This window comes from Fringilla coelebs (assembly GCF_963513975.1).
Source record: "Fringilla coelebs genome assembly, chromosome: Z".
Lineage (NCBI taxonomy): Eukaryota > Metazoa > Chordata > Aves > Passeriformes > Fringillidae > Fringilla > Fringilla coelebs.
Genome location: NC_140031.1, coordinates 17751001 through 17774428, shown reverse-complemented (window position 1 = coordinate 17774428; position 23428 = coordinate 17751001). Strand labels below are relative to the sequence as shown.

General features: G+C 38.6%; 1 protein-coding gene across 8 annotated transcripts in view; it reads left to right on the top strand.

Annotated features, from left to right (window-relative positions):
- Positions 1-22470, top strand: part of IL6ST (interleukin 6 cytokine family signal transducer) — a 31915-nt gene extending 9445 nt beyond the window's left edge. For 2 of the 8 annotated variants that reach the window (XM_084225507.1, XM_084225508.1), the window contains exons 4-16: positions 403-535; positions 1783-1943; positions 2282-2433; positions 4370-4529; positions 6859-6941; positions 7803-8022; positions 10241-10417; positions 11147-11245; positions 11856-12002; positions 12920-13060; positions 14273-14369; positions 14894-14975; positions 15843-22470. In XM_084225507.1, the coding sequence (XP_084081633.1) occupies positions 403-535; positions 1783-1943; positions 2282-2433; positions 4370-4529; positions 6859-6941; positions 7803-8022; positions 10241-10417; positions 11147-11245; positions 11856-12002; positions 12920-13060; positions 14273-14369; positions 14894-14975; positions 15843-16568 (2378 nt within the window). In that variant the 3' untranslated portion in view covers positions 16569-22470. The remainder of the gene's footprint in view (positions 1-402; positions 536-1782; positions 1944-2281; positions 2434-4369; positions 4530-6858; positions 6942-7802; positions 8023-10240; positions 10418-11146; positions 11246-11855; positions 12003-12919; positions 13061-14272; positions 14370-14893; positions 14976-15842) is intronic. The other 6 variants (XR_014616922.1, XR_014616923.1, XR_014616924.1 and 3 more) reach the window with 6 other exon arrangements.
- Positions 22471-23428: the final 958 nt, after the last annotated feature.

Here is a 23428-nt window from a genome sequence, read left to right as displayed (position 1 = left end):
AACAGACCCGTCAAATTGCTTATAGAGCTCAGGTTACTAGCAAAGTCACTATGTGCCAATTCAGTAGTGGTTATTAATTTAATTTTCTTCTCTGTGAATTAAAATATATTTAGATGAGAGATGGTTAATACAAGGTTTTCTGCCTCAGAATGAAAAGTCTTTGTTGTTCCTTACTAGCAAGTGCTTAATCCTTATACAGCCTACTGTTTGTCAAAGCAGCTATTGAAGCTTCTTTACTTTGACTGCAGGGTGGTATCCAGCACTTTTTGCCACATCCTTTAGAGAAAAATTAATTAAATACTTCTGATGTTCACAGATACCACTCTAGCGGGACAGTTAAAAGGATTCTTGCTGTATTGAAATGTGTGTATAGATTAATTATTGCTAATTCTTTCTGTACAGTGCCTCCAGACAAGCCCAAGAACTTAAGTTGCATTGTGCATCAGGTATCAAGATTCAGATACGTTATGACTTGTACCTGGAACCCTGGAAGGCATACATTCCTGGATACTCAGTTCAGGTTGAGATACTGCTGGTAAGTAGTGCTCTACAGAATATCTAAATTATTCTGAAGAATATTTTTATGCTGAACCAACAGCCCTTGAAATTCCTGATTGATTCTTTGGAAGAGTGCTTACGGTTAAGTCCAATTTTCTGAAGTATTGCTGTCTGTCTGGTATGAGGGGGAAGAGCAGAGTTAAAGAAGTTGGCATTGAAGAAATTCTAAGTTAGACGTGAAGTTTTGTTGCTGAACTTGTTTTGGAGTGACAGTAATCTCATATTTTTCTACTCTTCAAATACATGATTAGTCTGGCTTGAGTACAATACATCTCATAATAGGGGGCTATACCCAACCCCTTACACTTTTCTGAGTTGACAGCTCTATCCCATTCTAAACAAGCAGATGTCTGCTCATTGCAGGATGATCAGACTATGTGACTTTTAAAGGTCCATTTCAATCCAAATCATTCTATGATTCTAAGTAGAGAAACTAACAAAAAATGACTGAGTTTTGTAAAGTTATTATCTATCTGCACTTTATATGAGCTGTAGTGGACAAACACTATTCTGAGTTAATCCTAACATGAAAGCTTCAGCAAACTCTTTAGACAGCCTCTCGTAAAACGGAGGTTTTTAGATGGCCTCTCAGTTTAAAATTGAATGAACAGGATTGTTGCGTTGCTCTGCATACAGGAATGATTGTGCACAGCTTTCTAGCTACCCCATTCTGCTGAAGTGTTTTGGTAACAGGTGTAGTAGAAAGTATGCACAGATAGAAAATGATGATGCTTTGCAAATTTCCTGATACCCCTAGAACTATCTAGTGTTAGTGTAGCAGAAAATAGTGAACAAAAATTATCTATTGCACCTCTAACACTGTACTCTTGAAAAGTATGCAAGTAGCACTGATTACATTTTCTAATGCATTCTAGTTACTGGCCATATTGCCTTTGAGTAATTTTATCAGTTCTTGTTCTTTTTTTTTTTAAGCCAAGTCAGGTTTTTATACAAATTTATTGACAGTGCTCTAGCTTGTGCTTTTGAAGGTAGCTGACTGGAAATCAAGAGATTTTGTTTTAGTTTCAGTTCTAATGCAATTATGCATTTCTGGCTTAAAAAGCCATTCCCACTTTTTCTTCCCGTCCCTCTGCTTACAAAGTTAAGGCGGAGGGGAAACATACAAGATAAACGGATTGCTCACTCTGCTCTACTTTAAAATATTCTCTAAAGGAAACCAAACTTACTCCTTTGAATCTTGTTTTTTCTTTCTTTTTTATTTAGGCCAGAAGAGACCTTTCCTGACTGTATACCAAAAGATGTTAACAATTCTTGCACCATTAATGATATTCAGTTCTTTGTTAATACGGAGATCTGGGTGGAAGCAACAAATGCACTTGGGAAGGCTGAATCTGATCCTCTTGTAGTGGATCCTATTGACATTGGTAACTATATGCCCCTTAAAGGTTTAATAGAACATAACTGCTGCTTCTGTGTATATTGCTGAACTGGTACATTAGTGTTTCTTCACTATAAAAATTATCACTACATAAGTGTTTTTGACTAGAGCTTGAACTGTGCTGGACAAAGGTAGGGATGGTGAGATTTCTTCACAATTCAGATAACAAGTTTGTGTTAAGTAGTCTTGTTTAGAAGATAGTGTAAAGTAGCAGCCATTTCAGATCCTGAAAGACTTTAATAGTAGTACTGCAATATTGTGCGCAGCTTCTAAAGGCATGGTAAAGTACAGCTGTGGAGTTAACTTTAACTTCTTCTCTTTTAGTTAAACCAATGTCTCCACAAAATATATCAATCACCTCAGGATTACTACCTACTGTTCTGCAGCTTTGCTGGGAGAATTGGATTTCAGACGCTGTGATGACGCTGAAATTCAATATTCGCTACAGAATTGTTGGTGACACAAACTGGATGGAGGTAATACAGCTAATGTCCCTTGCCATGATTCTGCTGTAATCCAGACATCTGTCAAACTGGAGTTCCCCCTGTTTCATTTCACTTCAGTTTCATTTTATTATGTCTTATATGGCCACCCAAGGAAGTTTATCTGGCCTATTCATGGAGGCTGTAATCTAGGGATTTTTTGTCACAGTCTGAGTATGGTGACCTTTTCATATCTTCATGGATTTTTCTGCTGTCCTCCCTGTCACAGTGCAGTATGTTTATTTTTAATTTTATTTTGCACAACATATAGAACATTAATGAATTTTCATCTTCCCATGCGTGTGCAAAATGAGTGATCTAATTGTCATTCAGAACTTGGGTAAATACTGTATCATGCTGGAATGCTTTTTAGAACTTACTCTACTTGCAGGTGGGCTACAAAAGGTCCAGACAGGGCCACAGGCTGGGTCAGAGTGGCTGGAAAGCTGCACAGTGGAAAAGGACCTGGCAGTGCTGGTGATGGCAGCTGAATATGAGCCAGGCTGTGCCCAGGCGGCCTAGAAGTCCATTGGCATCCTGGCCTGGATCAGCAATGGTGTGGCCAGCAGGACCAGTGATTTGTCTACCTTTATTTGTCACTGGTGAAGCCGCACCTTGAATCCTGCCCTGTATACATGCCTCAAGTGTGAGGCAGTCAAGAACAGGAAAAGTGTTAGGAGTAAGCCTTACCTGTAATGTACTATATGTTCCTGTCATCAAGAGCTGTCAGGTTTTTTTCCTTTATAAATCAGTGTTTATACATCAATCTCTCAACATATTTTTAATAGCGCCTCAGTTTTTCCTTACTTTAAGCCTTTTCTCAGAGCAGTAGTACTGCAGCAGAGGCCCAAATGTATTCTGAATTCTTTGAGTTCCTGAAAGGAAGACTGCTATTGATTTTACCAAAACACTCTGTTTGGAGCAGGTAGCCTTAATCCTTGTGATTAATGTGGCTTTAGATGCAGAAACTATTTATTAAGATCGCTTGTATTGATATTTTAAAAAGCACTGGCCTGCATAATCTAGTCTGCAACTCCAGGATCGTGTATATGTTGTCCTGATAGGACAGCAGGACAAGTTCTTCTAACTTGTCTTGCCCTTTTAACATACGCCCAAAACAAATGAAATACTACCTTTTAAGTCAGCTAAACTTGCTTAGCTGTGGCAAAATTGGACAATTTTGATAATTCTTTACTCTCAGGATTGACCTCTTAAGTGTTCTGCATTTGTGTTTAATCTGTAGTCATTCCTTGCAGGGGTCCTCACTTACGAAGCCCTTAGTTGCTAATGGAATAATGTGAAGAGTCAGAGTGTTATCTACTTGCGTCCGTTATCTACTCCACCCTGCTTCCCTACATACATACTAAGAATACTTTTGTGGCATTTGGTTGCTCACCTAAGATGAATAAAAGAGCTTATGAAAAGAATTTATTAACAAATCTATAAACTACTCTAAAACTATTTTCAATTTCACTCAAGAAGTACTGTTCTGGATCAGTGGAAGCAATGATCCTGGACTTTTAACTTCTAGTAATCAATAATTTTGTAATCAATAATCAAGCAGGTCACCTACCAAAGTTCTGAATTGTGAAGCAGGGTACTACAGATCAGTAAGCAGTAGAATTATGTGGAAAGGAATGAGAGAGATGTAAGCTAATTAAAAAAAAAAGGTAATGAGATTGTCCTGAAGTAGCTGCATAACTGTTCTAGTGTATGTATGTTCTTATATGTGGTAAAGACACCCAACTCTGACTGAACCTTTACCAGACAATGTTTTAGAATTTAAGTTTTTGGAAATGAGAGGGAAGGAAAGCTTGTTTGTGTTGTGTGTGTGTGTGGTGGGGAGCCTTCTTGCATGACAGGTGAAGGAGCGCAGAACTCAACTGTACAGTATTTTGATCACTGCTTTTAAAATCTGTCACATTTGCAGGTTCCTCCTGAAGATACAGCTTCCCCAAGGACTTCATTCAGTATTCAAGGTCTCAGACCCTACACAGAGTATGTCTTTTCTATTCGTTGCATGAAGGAAGATGGAGCAGGCTACTGGAGTGACTGGAGTGAAGAAAAGATTGGGATTACCATTGAAGATCGTAAGTAGTGAATAAAAGTAGGTCACTGACTTCTCAAGTGCTCTGCAATTTGGTAGTGGCCAGCTGAAATGGTGTATCCTTGCTTGAGCTGCTTGCCTGTATAAGCAACAAAGCTCTCCTGAGTTACTTTCAGCACCTGACTTGACCCGTGCATTCCAAGGAGCATAAGACCAGCTTCTTGTTAAGCTGGTGTAGTAGAAGAACTCCCTGAAAACAGCTAGAACAGCAGCAGGGGAGAAGAGCCTTCTTCACATAAAACTGTATTCTCAAAGTCTTCTGGAAAAAATGTAGGTTTTATGCTTGGTTTTTTATTCTGAAGGTTATTCTCTGTAACAGAAGTTATCCTGCCTAGAAGAGGTTTTCTTAGTAGACCAACTGCCTTAGTTTATGAACAACTTGATGTTTAGGAAGCTAGTAAAATTCATAGGTGAATAATCATCAACAGTTAAGAAACAGAAGATCTTAGTCATACAGGATGCATAGATTTCTTCACAAACTTAATAAAGAAATAATATAAAATAATGTGCATGTGGTAAGTGTAGCCTCTTATGCACTGTAGCATCCAAATAACACATCTTTTACATTTCAACAAAGTACTAATTTTGATTTTTTTTTCCACTTTGGTAGCCTGCAAGGTTTTTGGTTGTTTTTGGCATATGCTGATGGTACCCCATAGAGAGCCAGTGTTGTGTGCTTAATACTCAGTAGGGAATCTATTCTTACTTCCGATTGCTTTAAGTAATTTGTAATAGCTATTTAGTGTCAAGCTGATTGGTATTCTTCTGGTTTTTAAATGTGCTTTAGCTTTTCCTGCTTACACCTTTATCTTGTTTCTGTAATATCCTGTATGTCCCATAGTATCTTCCAAGGCGTGTCTTTTGTGAGCAGTCTGTTCACTGCAGCATTTCAGTGCACATCAGGTTAAACCAATACAAGTTGGTTTATTAAAATAGATTATTAAAACAGATTGGAAATCCTTCCTTTTTTATCCTGATTGAGTTCATTGGTCATCTTAGATAAGAAATTAGAGGGATTATTGTAGTTTTTGTTTAAAACAAGTGGAATTTGTATCCATGATTGCATTGCTTCAGTTTTGTGTAAATTTACATTCCCTGGGGGAGATACTGTAAAATATGTCAATATGCTAGTCTCTGATTTCAACTCCTAATGATAGTATGACTTCATTTTCTGTGTTTCCTATTACAGGCTGAGCAATGATGATTTCAGGACTGCCTGCCTATTTAGATTGCATTGCTGTTCTGCTGTGGTGACTGGCTTTGCAAAAATACTGCTAATATTAAGGACCTATGTCTTTCTTTAGCCTCAGAACAAGTTTTGTAGTAGCAAATGAACATCAGACAGTTCATGTTAGATTCATGATCTCTGTTAGGCAAGATGTACAATTGCTTCTCTTTAATGTGAATCAAATTTGGATATTCAGATGAGTAAAAGAGCTAGCTCCCTTTGCCTTAATTCGTAGTTCTCCTCTCACAATGTAAAGCATAAAAGATGAGATGCATGCTGTGCACTTGGTAATGAAGGGTGTCCAAGGTTAAAAGCCAAAACCTCATAATATACTAAATGCTATGAAAGAATTCTGAGAAAAATAGTCTTAAAAGATTAAAGATGTGATTCATTTTGAGATCAACTTTCTCTTGGGGCTAAGACCCTCACAAAAGATTGACCACTTTTTATTGCTTTGTGCAGTGTAATATTGGTTAGTTCATTTTATTTTGAAATGGAATTTGTTGTGGAAGTACCACTTTTTCATAGTACAGATGCCAAAACATACTGTAGTATTGTACAAAAGTACTGCAGTTTTGTTATCCTTTTAGAATCAAGAAGTCTTACTGCTAGGAGAAATTTATCTCCTTGTTAACTCTTGTTAACAAGGAGATAAATTGTTAACACTTTCCTTTTTTCAGGTAACTTGATATTGAGGGGTAGGAGCAGTGTTGGATGCAGACTGCAGCAAGGTTTGCAGTGTGCAGGTGTGCAGGGTTGTGCCTCTGGATGCAGGCTGCCCAGTGTAGGTGTGATCATGCCTCACTCAGCATTGTCACCTTTAGTCTAATCTTGAAGATGCCCACTATTGTGACTCATACTTTTTTTGATACTGTACACTTAAAGCAGAACTGGTGTCTTTCTCATCTCTTCAGGAAATTTTCCACTTAATATGCCAAGCATTATTTTAATTGAGAAAGCAAGAAATGCTTTTTAATATGCTTTTATTTTTTTAAGAAAGCAAGCATATAATGATAATCAAAGGATGAATTCAAACAGGTTAAATAAAAATGATTCTACTCTTAAGCATTGTTTGTTTCATCAGAACCATCTAAAGGACCACCCATATGGAGGATCATTGATACATCTCAGTCACCAGCTTGCTGGACTGTGCATCTAATATGGAAGGTAAAGCAAATTGAAAAACTTGAGCATTCTTTTAAAAACTTGTTTTTAAGTGGAAAAATCTACCCAATAGCCTTGAGAGATGACTGGGATAGTATAGGGTGTTTTGATATGAGAAGTGACTTTAGTATTCTTATGATAATAACTATGAAAAATTAAATATACAGATGTAAAGGCCATCATTTAACTGACACTCATCTGTGACCTAAAATACCCACAATATACTCATATTCCTCATTTGTTGACCTTCTGTGGATTTAGAACTGCCACGTGAACAAAGCATAGCTTTATGTCATGTGTTCTGCTGTAACCTAAAACGTGGCAGCACTGTCTGGACAGGGATAACCCAGCTGCAAAATCGATTAAGCCTTGAGGTACTGCAGAGGCCAGGGTTATTAAAAACAGCACTGTGCATTTGTGTGCAGTAAAGCTGCTGTGTCCAACTGGATGATTAGTCCACCTGAGAATGGGAATGTAATTATGGTCACTTCCCAAACACTGCTTTCTTTTGGTCCATAAACTGTGTCATATTTGTCATATTAACACAACCAAAGATGAGATTTCTTTTATGTCATTGTGTTGTAAAGTCATGTAAAATGGAAGTTTTGTCACCAATTTTTGTATTCCTTACAGAATAGCTTTTATTGAATCACTAACTATGATCAAAGAAAGAGTATTTAAACAAGAAATAGGCTTTGAAAGTGACTGCTTTATAGAAATATGCACAGGTTATTCATGTTTTTCTTAAATGTGTAGGTATTTGATCTGTGGAACTTGTCTTGTTCTCGTATTTTTTAATAAGGACAGTAAGGGTTACATCACATTTGTTCAGTATCAGCTTAATCAAAGGTGTGTTTCTGACAGGCACTGAAGCCATTTGAAGCCAATGGAGTAATCTTGCAATATGAATTGACTGTCAGAGATAAATCATCTCTTTCCAGTCCAGTGAAGAAATACAATGTTACTGGTACCAACCATACCTTACAGCTGCGGGAAGGAACTTACGAAGTGACTCTGATTGCCCGTAACAGTGTTGGGCCTTCTCCTCCTTCAGTTTTACTTATCCCAGCGAGTAATTCAAAAGGTGAGTGTCCTAGTAATGTCTCTGTCAAGTAAGTATGCATGGCCCTTTTTATAAGAAATCTTGAGTGTTGTAAAATAATACCTTTTACTTGGGCACATAATTAAAGTATTACTGAATTATCTACAGTCTCATGCCTTTTGTATAAACTGCCATTTGTGTGCCCGGGAATGGGTGGATTTGTGTATTCACAGTGTCATTTGAAGCTATGTGTGTTGTTCTGCTGGTTTTTGATTCTTAGAGCTTCTGTGTACTGTATTCCTTGTTGCTTCTTTTCTTAGCATAGCAGGCATTTTTGTGTTTTTCTTAAAAAAAAAAAAAAAAAGGTTGATACATACTTACATATATACCATTCTGCCATTGTTCCTTCTTTAATTTCCTGAAGTCCCTCCCACACTTTTCCTTGTTAGTCCCAGTCTTGTTCTCTTGCATTTTCAGTATCTTACCTGGTTGTTTTGTCATCTGCTTCCACTATTTCCACACTGTTCATGTTCTTTATGTTCTATTCATTATGCACTAATAGTAAGGACAGTCTGGTTTATCCTTCGTTCTAGCCTTTTCTTAGGCAATCCAAACGCTACCAGGATAGGAAGCAAAAAAAATTAGGTATATGGATAGGTACAGGTAAACACCAAGGGAGAGCCACTGATTCCAAAGCTATTAGATGAATTAGTTAAGGATATAAATTCACACAAAGTAGTATTGTAGCCAGGAGGAAGTACTTGGTAAGGTATACGTGTATGGTATATAAGCATATAATATGTATTGCAGAATAAGCTAAGTTGGGAGGGATGCACAGATATCTCAATATCTCAAAGTCCAGCTCCTGGCCCTGCACAGGTCACCCCAATAGTCGTGCTGTGTACCTGAGAGCATTGTCCTACTGTGTCAAACACTACTTGAACTCTTTCAGACTTGGTGCTGTGACCACTTCCTTGGGGAGCCTGTTCCAGTGCCCAGCCACCCTCTGAGTGCAGAAACTTATCCAGCCTAAACCTTCCCTGACACAACTTCAGGCCATTCCCTTGGATCCTGTCACTGAGCACTCAGAGAAGAGATCAGGGCCTGTCCCTCCCCTTCACAAGGAGGTTGTAGCTGCAGTGAGGTCTCCCCTCAGTGTCTTCCAGGCTGAACAGACCAGGTGACCTCAGCTGCTCCTCATACAGCTTCCCCTCAAGGCCCTTCTCCGTCTTTGTTGCCCTCCTTTGGATGCTCTCTAATAGTTTCATAACTTGATTATACTCTGGCCCCCAAAAGTGCCCCCAGCACTCAAGGTGAGGCTGCCCCAGTGCAGAGCAGAGCAGGACAATCCCCTCCCTTGCCTGGCTGCTGATGCTGTCCCTGATGCCCCCAGGACACGCTTGGCCCTCCTGGCTGCCAGGGCACTGCTGGCTCATGTTCAACGTGCCATGGACCAGAGCCCAGGGCCCTTTCCATGGCACTGCTGTCCAGCCTCTCATTCCCCACTCTGTCTGTACATGCAGGGCTGCCCTACACCAGGTGCAGAATCTGGCACCAACCCCTGTGGAACTTCATGTGGTGATTGCCTGGCCCTCTACTTTGTCAGGGTCTTTCTGCAGGGCCCCCCTGCTTTCGAGGGAGTCAGCAGTTCCTCCCAGATTTGTATCATCTGGGAACTTGCTTAGTGTCCTTTCCAGTCCTGAGTCTAAATCATTATCAGACCACAGGGCTGATGATGGAGACCTGTGGACCGCCCCAGTGAAGTCCCTGGAACAGGTCCCAAGTCTGTTGTCACTACATTCACTGTAACTCTTTGTGCCTGACCCATGAGCCAGTTGCTGCCCCATCACAGGATGTATTTATCCAGCTCTGGGCTGGAGATTAGATATACTATTTACTTCTATATATACACACTATACATAAAGTATAAGTACTTTGTAAGGTACTTAAGTGTAACGATACACTTGTAAATTCCCATTCTAAGTCTGATTTCTTTCTTGAAATAAAGCATTTTTTCAGAAGTAACATAATGTCTGTGAGAATAGAGAAGTTGAGTCTAACTTCCACTTTTTAAATAGCCTGATACTGCTTTTGGATCTCTGATACAAAGATCTGTGTGTATATCTCCAAATTTCAGAAAATGTCATCTACACTTACTTCGGTTCTGCCAAATTGCTAGCATTACCCAAAAGTATCGACCAGAAAAACTCCTAGCATGAAAGAACTGTCAATATTGATCACTTTTTTTCTTTCATTACAGCTCCTGTGAAGAATCTTAGAACATTACCTAAACATGACAAGTTGTGGGTAGGGTGGACTGCTCCTAACAATTATGTTCTTAAATATGTGATTGAGTGGTGTCTGGTGTCCAGCAGCTCAGACTGCGTCATAGAATGGCAGATTGCACAAGGAGATGTTCAAGGAATTGACTTAAAAGGTATTTAACTCATAAATCTACATATAGTTTGTAGGACACTCTAAAAATCTGCTTAGTGGTCGGAAGATGAGAAACATTCTGACAGTGATCAGAATTTTATGGTAGAACAGGAGTTTAATCTGAGGGTTTCAATTAGTTTATTGGGAGTGTATAGAAGTATTTGTATGTTTTTGTCAAATATACAGCTGTATCAGATCTTGAATTTTGAAATTTATATAATGTAACAAGGGCTTTATCTCCATTTTACTTTTAGTATTGTCATTCTTGGAAATCATTAAAATACTGAAAGGGCTGAGTTCTTTCAAAGCCAATCAAATTCTTTGATTACTCAATTCAAACAGTGAAACTTGATCAGCTTTATTCTTTCGAGATTATGATCAGTATCTGATATCAGTAATTTGGGAACTTAATGCTACTGATAAATAAAGGCTTTCTATTTAAATTTTTTTTAAAAACCTGACTCCTCTAAATTCTACTTTTTAAATTCTACATTTGAATGTGAACCATTATATTGTTCTTTTAGTTAATATTTTGAAGCCATATTTTTCCTTTAGTTAATATTTTGGAGAAGTCTCTAGAAAATACTCAGCTGCTTTAGGTGCTAGACAGTGGTCCTTCAGAAGCCTGTGTTTGAAGTCAATGAGAAGGATAGTGAGCAGTTTGACTGTCTGTGAATCTTTTAAATTCCTTTGATTAGGTATATATTTATTTTTTTATTCCTTTTATTAGGTATAAAGCCTTTCAAGTGTTACTTGATAACTGTGTACCCTCTGTATGCTGATGGTCAGGGAAGTGGGCAGTCTGTGAAGGCTTATCTTAAGCAAGATCGTAAGTATAAAATTATCACCTTGAAGCACATACACTGACCCTTTTTGACAAAAAAATGAAGAAACCTTTGCTTTAATGTGGACTCTGTAATGAAAAATGGTTTAGTACTTGAGGGTCAGGTGACATCATTGATCTTTTCCCATCTATTATCATCCATTCTGCTTTTTACAGTGTTTGGGGACTAGACAGATGGCAGACTATGGCTGGCTCTTTGTTTTTCCAACCTTCATCAGATAATTAGACATGAATTTGTTCTTTTAGTGATATTTTTATTTTATATAGATTATAAATGTATTATTTATTATATATAATAGTGATATTTATATACTGATTTATTTGAAATTTCAAGTGTAAAATCAAGACTTAACTTCATCTGAAGGTTTCCTGCAATGTGCTGATTTTTCTGTTCATATGTGTTTCTGAATGTTTCTTTTGTAAAACATCTTTGTAGTTTTTATGTCATTTGAAAATAGGGCTTTCCAGATGAGTCAGTCAAACTATTCCATTGAAGTTTTTATGCTGTTACAGTTCAGTGCTTGTTAATACAGTTCAGTTGCTTCTGCGAATGCAAGGTTGCCAAGCAGAAACTAATCTTAATCTCCCATTACAGGCCCTTCAAAAGGACCTACAGTTCAGACAAAAAAAGTAGGAAAAGCTGAAGCTGTTTTGACATGGAACCATCTCACAGTTGAGGAACAAAATGGATTTATCCGAAATTACACCATACTTTACAAAACTATTGATGGAAATGAAACAGGTACTAGAAAACACAAGTGTTTTGGGGCATTGAAGTGTTTCATCTGTCTCCTTCCTAATATTTGTTCCTGAAAAACTACACAGAATCAGTTATAGCTGGAAATCTGTTCTGAGAATGTAAAGCAGGTGTCTGAGCCATAATTCTCCTCCATACAGAACAGAAAATCCCTAGTAAAGAATTCAGAGTATTCAGTCTGTATATAGGAGGGTGTACTGAGTTTAATTTCTGAAAGCTGATTTGTGAGTATTGTGCTCCCATATTGCATCTAAATACAGCATGAAATGATGGTATATCAAGATGATGGCAGACCACTCAAAATACAAAATGAGTTGACTGCATTTAATTATGGTAAAACCTTAAGAAAAGAATGTGGGGTGGAGTTTTTTAATCCTTCTGGAGCTGTAGATCAATATATTACTGATGTAAATGATCTTGTTTGAAGTGCATTTTAGTTTTCAGTCGCATGTATGACCTGCAGGCATACTACAGGCAGCTGGCATTATCAAAACTTTAATTTTTAGATTTGCTTAAATTACAAGGGCCAGGTACTTATGCATACCTATTCCTTACCTTGTTTTTTTTCTAGTCAGTACTAGCAGTTCCTCGTTAGCACCATGTATTTGGCTTACTAGAGAGACTTAAAGCCTCAATTATACTGCTAATTTAGTTTGTAGATGCATTCTGGGGAACAAAATTTCAGAGGAAATGAAATGTAGAAAGGAGACTAAACAGAAACAAATTAATCTCAGCATTTCTTGTACAAGTTTGTAGTCTTTGACTGGTATTTTCCATCTACTACGTGTTCTGTTAAAACTGTCTTTCACATCTGAAGTCTTGATGTCTTAATGTTGCTGTTTTTGTGGAGATGCAATTTGTTTGTAGTTTGTAGAAAACTAGTATAAATTTCTTGTCTTTAGTTGTGACAGTGGATCCTTCCAAGACAGAGTACACCCTTTCCTCTCTAACCAGTGACACACTGTATACGGTGCGGATGATGGCATCCACAGATAATGGAAGCAGGACCGGTCCTGATTTCACATTTACTACACAAAAATTTGGTAAGGCAGAGTAGCACAGTTGGTAGAAGTAGGAATTAATGTTGCAACAGTACAGCAGGGCTCTGTTAAAGATGTGTTAGAAGAGGAAGGTGATTTTATTTTATAGTTTCAGTTGCAGTCAACTTGCAATGTTCATAATACCTGGGTGGTTTGTCTAGTGGTCTTTCACTAAGAGGTAGTTTAGTCAGGATTTTTCTGATTAAATAGAGAACAAGATATCCTCTGCAAATCTCATGAATTGCACTTTTTATGTTATTAAGCATGTTGTTTTGGATGTGTTTTATATATACTTCAGGTTATAATGTTTTGCCCTGACCTTTAATGAGTCATTAGGATTAACCCAGTGCCCTTGTCTCTTTTGATGTCCAGTGGTATCTACTCCTAGTCAGAGTCTTTGTTTTAATCCTGATAAGGTATGCTGAAGAAGCTGTAGAGATGTGTGCTTGTATCTTAATCTGCTGATATAGGTACCAGTCAGCATATGTCATTCTCAGAGTCCTTTCACATTCTTTTATATCACTGTGAAAGCTTTCTGCAATACTTTACAGAGACTCAATTTGTATAGTTAAATTTATTGTATGTTCAGCTTTAGAGTGCCTCTTATATGTAAGGGTAACAGCAACATTATGAACTGAATTTAATGGTGGAAGACACTTAAATTTCATGGAGGCTTTTTTTGCTGTGTAGTGTTGCTCTTCCCTAAGCATTCTCCAAGTTTTACTTAAGAATGTGTATAACATTGGAAGGAATACATAACAATAATGCAGACTTTGGTGTTTGCAGACAGAGGAGATCTTCATGTACAGAATAAACTGATGGATGAGTAGTGATGTTGTTTACTTTACTTATTTGACCATGACCATGTTACGAGAACCTCTGGGGCATGGAAATACCTGGGCAGCAAATGAATTGGCAAAGATGTTACTGTCATACCAAGCTACAAGATTATTTGCTCTGTCAGTATTAAAGCTTCTAGATCAGCCCATGTTTTTTGTTGATGCAAGGCACTAGATTGTCAGGACAGAGGTTTTCATGTTTTCACCAAAAGACACTTCTCATATGGTGAAAAGGTTCTTCTGAATGTGAAGCTTTAAGACTGAGCGTTGACATATTTCAGTTTCAGGTTCTCCCTAATCTTTTGGAAATATGTACTGCTGTTGCCTTCTTTAAATGCCAAAGTAGGCTATAACGGCTTCTTTTCACCTCCTTCAGGGAAAGGAGAAATTGAAGCCATAGTTGTACCTGTGTGTCTAGCATTCCTGTTGATTGTGCTCCTTGGAGTTTTGTTTTGCTTCAACAAACGTGACCTGTAAGTACAAATGAACTCTTCCTCTTATATTTCAGAGCATAACAGAAATGGCAGTAATTTATACCAACCCAGTGAAGTATTCTTCAGTTAGAGCAGAAAAAAAGTTAAAATATGCATATATTGATTTGTGTTAAAAACTTCTGTGTTTTCCATGAGAAACCAGGGCCTCTTCTGATACTAATTTTTTACTGTTAATTACACACATACTAAATGTTCTATGATTCAATACTGCAAGAAAATTAATGCTTTTCTTCAGCTATAAATTTGAAAATATCTCACTGTTACCATTTGTTGTTCTGTGTTACCTTGATAGCTGCATCTACTGTGTGGAGGAGTTAAGTGCAGTGCTGTGTTTTGTTAAGTAGTACAGCTTCATACAAAGATGAAAATAACGCAGGCAGCATTATTTGGAAGACAACATTTCTATGTAAGGGAGTGGTGTTCTGGATTCTGTTGTAGTTGCTATGAACAGGGAATTTGGGGAGTGTATCTTATTACTTTATTCTGTTTTTAATCCTTTATAGAATTAAGAAACATATCTGGCCTATCGTACCTGATCCATCCAAGAGTAACATTGCTCAGTGGTCTCCTCAAGTTCCAGCTAAGGTAATACTCACCTTTCTGCATCCTGTATCTTCCTAGTCTGCAGGGTTTCAGATAGAATAACCAATGGCAATCATCTGTTTTCTAGCAGACATGGATTTCAAGGAAAAACCTGAATATTAAGTTTCATTGACATTTAAATACAATATGGTTAGAAGACTTCATTGCATCTGTAGATTCTCCATTAGATTTACATGGCTCTTACCACAAATTCACAGCCTAGCATGGGCTTTAAAGTTGTGAGTTAGTTTCAGTTTACTAGTTGGAATGGTCAAGTACTCATTTCTTTGCTCATTCATGGGAAATCAGCATTAAGTAAACAATTCATGATTCCCATTCTTAAAACACTGAAGTGGTTTGTTTGCACAGTTCAGTCATGAATGAGAGAGAAGACTATAAACAGTTCCTCATGAATGAGAAGATGGCAGCAAAATTTATGCCACATGTGGGATGAATGACCAGGCAAACTCTTTTCCACAAACTGTGGCTAATTTCTTTGAAGAAATATTCTGACATTCAGTGCATTATTTGAAGTAATGTATGGTTCCCAGTACAGAATGTTCTTGTGCTGCACAGCAAATGCTTCTATCTTTACAGCTCTTAAGAAAGTCTTTGCTCTCATTTTAATTATTCTTTCTCACATATCCACTATCATTTTAGAATAGCTGCATAATTAAGACTGTATTGGAAACAAAACTGTATCCTTCGTTTTTTAACACATGCTTTGGAGATATTGCCAGACTTAGTAAAGAGAAAACTTAACTTAGATGAAGAAATTCAAAGACATTATGAATAAAAAATCATATTTATTGAGGCTTTTGATTTGTAATATAACCTTCCTCTTAGGCGACATCCATCTCTTTCTTTCAGCATAACATCAGTTCCAAAGATCAGATGTACCCAGAAGGCAGCTTTACAGATGTAAGTGTTGTAGAAATAGAAGCCGATGACAAGAAGTCTTTTTCAGAACAAGATCTAAAACCCTTTGACTTGCTTAAAAAAGAAAAAAGTACTTCAGAAGGACACAGCAGTGGTATTGGAGGATCCTCGTGCATGTCTTCTCCTAGGCAAAGTGTCTCTGACAGTGATGAAGGTGAAACAACACAGAACACTTCAAGCACTGTCCAGTATTCGACTGTGGTGCTTAATGGCTACAGAGACCAGACACCTGTACAAGTCTTTTCAAGGTCTGAGTCAACTCAGCCCCTGCTAGATTCAGAAGAGAGAGCAGAGGATCATGCTGGAGGAGCTGACAGTACAGCACAGAGGCAGCAGTATTTCAGACAAAATGGTGGTCAGGATGAAACCAACACAGACAGGCCATGCTTTGAAAGAACAAAGCAGAATACTCATGCTAATGAGGGAGATCTTGTTGGATTTGTTCAACTGCAGATCTCAGGTCAGAGTTCACAGCCATTGGGACTTGGGATGGAAAAAAATACCCAGGAAGCTGCTGTATCAAATGTTTTACAGACATGTACTGAAGGACAAACTGTGAGACCTGAAACAGTGGAAGAAAATCCACTTTCAGTTGATGAAATGCCAAAAAGTTACCTCCCACAGACTGTGAGACAAGGGGGCTATATGCCTCAGTGAGAGAAAAGACTGGCTCTGTTTAGGCCTTCATTAGTGCCTGTTCACATCTTCCCCTGTGTTTCTGATAAAGTAAGCTAGGTATTTTTATCTTACTGCAGATAGAAAAATTGAGATTAAGCAAAGAGTAATTTGACAAAATACAATAAGGACTGTTTTTGTGGAAAATTTCCAGTCCAGACCTACTGGAGATTTACTTTTATGCACTACATAAAACCTTACATCTGGATAGCTGAACAAGCCTTTGTGCTACATTGGGCGTTTTGTATCTCTTGGTAACAAAATTTTACACGATTGAAAAGGTCAAGTTTTAAATTTCCACATCAGCCAATAGACCTCCCAGAAGAAAGACTTCGATGCATGGCAGCCTAAAATGCCAGCTCTAGTTGCACAGTGCAGCTTTGTGCAAAAAGTAAGACTGAAGCTCAGTATTCTGACATGGAAGAATACTTGTGTGATACACTTTTCAGTAACTTAATTGACCTACTGAATTTTGACTTGGCCCAGTGCCTCAATTTTCAGCTTACCAGACCTACAAATCATGTTTAAAACCCATAAAAATTAAATAGAACTTGCTATGTTGAACAAATAGGAAACCACCAAGATCACTTGAATCTGAATGCTAGTATAGTAACTGATACCTTACCTACATTTAGATATGTGTACACATGAACTATAGGGTAATTTGGCCTAAAAAATGTGCCTTGCAAGTTGACGCACAGCAGTTCAGTCTCATATTCAAAAATTTGGAAATCAGATGACAACACAGATCAGCAATTATTTAAAGGCTTTGTACTCCAGTCACTGATTATATAAGACTTCTGTGATCATACATGCCTTTGTTTAATAAGTGCACCTTTGTTGTGTACAGCTCAAGTAACAAACTGTAAGCTTTTACCATTTTGCTCGGTGCTCAGGAGAAAGGAAATATGACCTTCTTCCTGACAGACTGCAGCTATTAATGTGCTGTAATCTCACTGCTAATACTGCAGGACATCCTTGAAACTAAAAACAGCCAAAGCATTGAAGTCATTGGTGCTCTTGGAACTAAAACCAAAACCTATACTCTCAATTGGAACTTTGCTGGTAGTACGTCTCTTAGCAATCATGAGCCACAAAACACACTTAAGTGGTTGTTAAAATTCCTTACTTTTTTCTTAATGTCTCACTTTTTCCTTGCTCAAACAGTTGATATTTTTTTGAGGAAGCGGCATTTCTTGGAAACTTCCTCTACCAGTGTTCAAACAAAAATCAAATTACAGGACAATAAACCCCTTTTCCAGTGATAACCAGAAATTTTATGGCACTCTTAAAGATTTTTTTTTTAATTAATTCTAAATCTAATATAGGCTAGTCAGCTTTCTAATCTGACACTAACAAAAATGTATTTCAAAACACTAAATGCTGTTTAGTGAGACTAAAACAAGTGTTTTATTTCTCCTTCAGCAAAATAACTATGTATTTAAGACCACCTGAAACCTTTTGTGCTGTGACCTCTGGTACTGCTGTTCTGCAGATCACTTGCTAAAAGCCCTGGAAAGGCCTGTGTCAGTATCATTTCATCTTCCCTTGTCTGCCAGCTTGTGTGGAAGGATGGGTGTACATGTAAATGTCCACATGTGTCTTATGCTTTTGTTACGCAAAAAATTAAGTGCAAGAGTAAATTCATAAGATTACCTCTTGAAGTTTGGAATATTTAAAACAGATAAAGAATGCAGTGTCTTTAATAACATTTCAGTATTCCACAGTTCCTTTCCCCTGACAGTATTTTTCTGTATCTAGGCACTTTTTTTTAATTAAAAGGCTACATTGCAGCTTACTATAATTATACCTTTCTCAGACCAGTCCTCTTCCTTTTTACCCCACTGCACCTCAGCACCTTTAAACACCCTCCTAGAGGGCAAAGGTGTAATGAAAACTGCTGTCATGAGGCAGCAGAGAGACTTTCATTTTTCAGAGGTTGAAGGAGCATTCCTTTTTTGGAACACATTCCTCTTGGAAAAAATAGCAGTTACTTTACTGGGGGATGAGTTATCTTCTCTATGCAAACTTCACAATGACTGTAGAAACCGCAAGTAAAAGGGAAAATCTCTGTTGAGCAGTGTGCATGCTTATTAGAACTGCCCAGCAGCCACATGCATTCAATCCATCTTCTCATCTCTGAAGTATTATAGGCTACTACCTGGCTACATACTTGTCCTGGTTTAGGGCAAATTTGGGAGGAAACTTCCAAAGGGGTTCCTCTAGAAAGCAAATTCAAGCAGCCCCTCCCCCTACTAATTTGGGAAAAGATTTCCTTGGAGAAAAGTGGAAAAAAACCTGTTTATTTAACAGGCAAAGTATTCACAAGCATAAAAAATGAATGATATTAAATACTAAAACCTCTCAGTGTTCTGAAGAAATGGGAAATCCAGAAAGTCCTTGTCATGGGGTGTGCCTTGGCTTGCTCAGTCCTCCTATGCTGGACAACGCCACCTCCTGGTTCCCCATAGGCCACAGGTGTGAGCTCCCGGGGTTTTTCCAGGTTTTTAGTCCAGAGCAGGGCTGAACCGCTCCAAGAAAAGGAAAAGCCACAGTCTGGGGAGCTTCTCTGTCTCAGCCAGCTAAAAATTAGCTAAAAGCAAAGGAGAGCTTCCTGTGCTGTCCGTGCTGCAGACAGCGCAGTCTGTGAGATGGATGAGGGGAGCAAGTGCCGTCCCTGAGAACAAACTCTGTGCTTCTTCTCCCCCTCAGCTCTCAGAACCAGCCTGAAAGGTGCAGAACGTAATACCCAGCATAAACAGAACAGACAGCTGGGGATACAAGCATCATCAAGTCACCCTAGGACAGTAGTCTAAACAGTGCTGCAAAGGTCTGGATGTTTTCAAAAGCATGTTGATGATTTTTTTTAATATGTTTTTGTGATCCCATAATACTAACTTTTGATAGCATATGTTATTTGAGGGAGAATGTCAGGTAGTCCTTAAGTTATTACTAGCCTTTCTGTAAAGGGAAAGCATTTTCTTCTCAGTTGCTGTTAATCATGGACCACTCAAAACTTAACTGCTGCTTAAGAGATTCTGATTTTTAAAATCTATGCTGACAAGAGTTCTGGCCTGTCATTTCTGGCATCTTTCATTGTTGTTTATGGGCCACTGGTAATAAACTCAAAGATTTGAGTGAGTCCTCCAGAAAGTTTTGGCTGGCTGGCAGTGACATGCTCTCTTTTGAGGTAGAGCATGTATCTAGGGCTAAAATACTAAAGACTAAGCAGGAGCTCCTAGTGGGTGAACAGCTTGTAGAAGCTACAGTACGTAAAAATTACAGGTATACAGCTAGTTCATAAACCTATGTGCCAAATATATCGTGCACTGTTCAGGGTTTAACAAGATTTTGTACCTTGGACTATAAAAATCTAAGTGTATCAAACAGTTGCATACAGGTTTTTAAGAGTATCTGCAGTATAATTATAGCAATCCACTGAAATTTTCTGAGCTTGGCCCTAACATAGTAACCCGAGAAAAAGTTTTCTCCCTCCTCCACCTCCCCTACCCCCTTCACCAATGGCTGTTGGTGCAAGTAACAAAATAAAGGCATTATTAAAGTCACATTTCAGTATAGATGCTTTCATGTCCATCTTGATTTCCTGGACTGGAATTTTTCAGGTATAGGTGGAAGACTAGTTGCAAGGACTGTTAATTTGGTGGTGGGGAAGGGAGGCTAGTAGAAATATATTATCATATTTGAAAAACCTCTTAAATGCAGGCTGGCTAATGCTCCTCCTCCTGTAGTGAATATATTCACTACAACAGAAGTGAATATATTACTTTTGTTGTTCTATTGTGGTGGTTCTGTTAGACCAGGAGATGATTGGTACTGTTTTCTGGAGTGTGTTATCTCACTTTAAGTCTAGGAATATCCTCTCCTGCTGTAGTGAAAATCTTGCGATTGCTTCACACGTGCTTTTACAGAAAATTAGGCTGCCTGTTACACCTTAACGTGGCAGTACAAGCACAGCAGAAGAAAAATTTTTTTAAACTTTGTCCTGGAGAGTTTATGACAAGTATGTGTTTGTCTGGTACCAAAGGGTAGCTGGAAAAAAAAAGCTGGAAAAAAAAAGCTGGAAAAAACCTTGGCCCTGGGTAGATGAGGGAGTTTGTATGCTATGGCTGAGTCCCATTCTTGGGCTCTGGAGAAGTCCCATAACCTGGGTGGGAGCTTCAGCTTCGTAAATCATGAGCTTTGTCAGGTGGTTAAAACATACATCAGTATGCCTGGTATGTGGGGTCACCACTGCTGATACAAATTAAGTAATAGTTTAATTAGAGACAGGTCTCAGATACACTGATGTGGATCTTTGGTAATGCTGCAATGGAATTGATTTCTCAGTGGGATCAGAAACTCCAAAGACTGTCAGATTGTCAGTAGTCTGCCCCACTCCAGGATGTACACATTTTGCATTGTAATTTATGTGCATTAAATGGGACTAAATACACTAGTTTATTTTCCCCCTGAGACAGTGGTTGTAGTTGAGATTAACTGTTACTTGAGTGCATTCCTTTAACTGGGTTAAAAAGTCCTCTTGACTGAGACTGTAAGAGTTCCTTAATCCCCATAACCTCTTGTCTGTCTGCAAGGATGGATACATATAGCCATTTTAAATTCCAGGAGTTGCTTGTAATATTATACAGCAGAAGTTGATATAAAAATGTTAAGTCTTCTGTCATGAAACAGCTGTTAGGGAATTGCAGCCAACCCGAGTCTTCAGCTTTGCTTTTGATCCAGAAAACTGCAGTAAAGTGGAAGTATAAGTGCAAAAATCTGGAGGAGGTTGAAATTAAGTATCCTGTATTGGGTTCATGAATTTCCATTTTTCTTCCTTTAAAGTGAAAGCATCATTAAAACAAACAAACAAAAAAAAACCTAAAAATCATGTGAATTTGCTTTCACTGTTGTTTCCTTTGTAGGACTTGTGCAATCTGAGCCATTCTTGAAAATAAAATCAGTGCTGACTTAAAGCACAAGGATGCATTTCTAAGGCCACAGATTTGATAAAACAAACCTAAAAATAATAACGAAGGGCCAGATTTCAACAATTGTCTGCTTCCCTGCCTCTTAACTGTAGTGCAGAGAGAGGGTGGGCAGCAAGTACCTCCCAGAATGCAGCCTTAGCCAGTACTTGTATTTATTTGCAAAGACAGCCTGAAGGGGATATATGCAATAATGTCATTGCTACTCTGCAGAAGCACACTTCTGTAACAATAGATGAAAAACACTTATGGCACAACTGTTGACTGATGGCTGGAAAGCTCCACATCCACATCCTCCTGCTCAGACTGAAGTGTCAGCTGTTCTTCTCTGGGGATCACGGGCGTGGCAGATGGGCATTCTCTGCAGTGTGAAACTTAACACCTATCACTTTTCATCATCAAAGCACATTTGTTAATGGATCCAGTCAACTTGCCGTGTTTTTTTTAATACACCAGTTTTGTTTACAGTGTCACATCTAGCCTGACACTTTGATGCAGCCAGGGATTGTCTAGTAACCAATTGCTTTTATTTGGGGATAAGAAGTTACTGGTCACCCAGTTTGCTGTGCCAATAAATGCATCTAGGTGAGCGGAGGTGTGGGACACAGGAACAGATGTACCAACAAGGAAAGTGCCTTGATGCTGGATTGGATGGCTAGTGAATGTAAACATTAAGTTAAATTTTGCTATGTACTTAAACTAAGTATGGCCGATTAAGCTAGTGGTAATTTGAATGCCAGCTTTAAAGGGCTTGCATACTCCGGCCAGAGGTTAAACTTGTAAATTGCTGCATAAGCTGTGTCTGTATGGAAATGTGTTTTAATACCTGTTCACTGTCTTTATTCTTTTGCAAGCTGCATGTGTATTGTCATATAAAATCTGCTTTCTACAATTTATTTTGATGGTCAGTTTTGAATGGCTTCCTCTGTTACCCGACTGAGCCTGAATGTTGCATTTCTGTAGTACATAATATGCAAAAAAACCAAAACAAAATTCCATATTTACCTTTTGTGCTGGAGTCAGTGTTTTGTAAGGCTGACCAAGTAGTAACCACAGAAGAAGAGTCTGGGCTACTGCTTCACGCGCAAGAAACAGAGACACATGACCGTGACAGTCCTGGATAAAAGGCTACCTCATTGCACCTGCGGCCACGTTCAGCAGCAGGTGATTGCTCTTTAGTCCTGCCTTTGTTATTGCTCCTGGAAACAGAAACAATGCTCTCAACCCACAGTCTCATTTCCATGAAAGGCATGCCTGACTTGGCTACGTCTGGCACTGCTCTTGGTCTCGTCTGGGTTTAGTTCTTTTGTTTCTCATAGGTGGAGGATCCTCACAGATTTATATCTCAGTATTAAAAAGTACTAACATATCACAGTACTGAAAAAGCAGAGTTGGGTCTTCAAAGGCTGGTCACCTTCACAAAAGGCTGTAAGATGGGCAGCTGGGGAAAGACTGCTCCCCCTTCCTGGATGAAGTCCTCATTTGAATAGACAGATTCCTGCAAAGCTGAGGGGGCAGTGGGGTGGGGAAGGGGGTGATCCATTTTATGTTACCAGAAATTATTGCCACAGAAGAGATGTCCCAGGTGTTTCATGCATGAGTTAATGCTTGGTGGTGCTGGGTGCAAAGACTCCTATTCCAAAATGTTGGTTTACTGCACAGTTGTTCACTGACAGGTTTCGCATAAGGCCCTTCACCTTTCTAAGAGGCATAGCGTTTTTGTGTGTCCTGCTCCCTTGTGTTCCCAGCTCATGAGCATTAGTGCAGTTGAACCCCACAAGGAGGACGAAGTGTGTGCAGAAGAGGAAGCAGCAGTTTGTCTTTTACAGGCTGCTCCCTGCTGCCAGAGCAAGA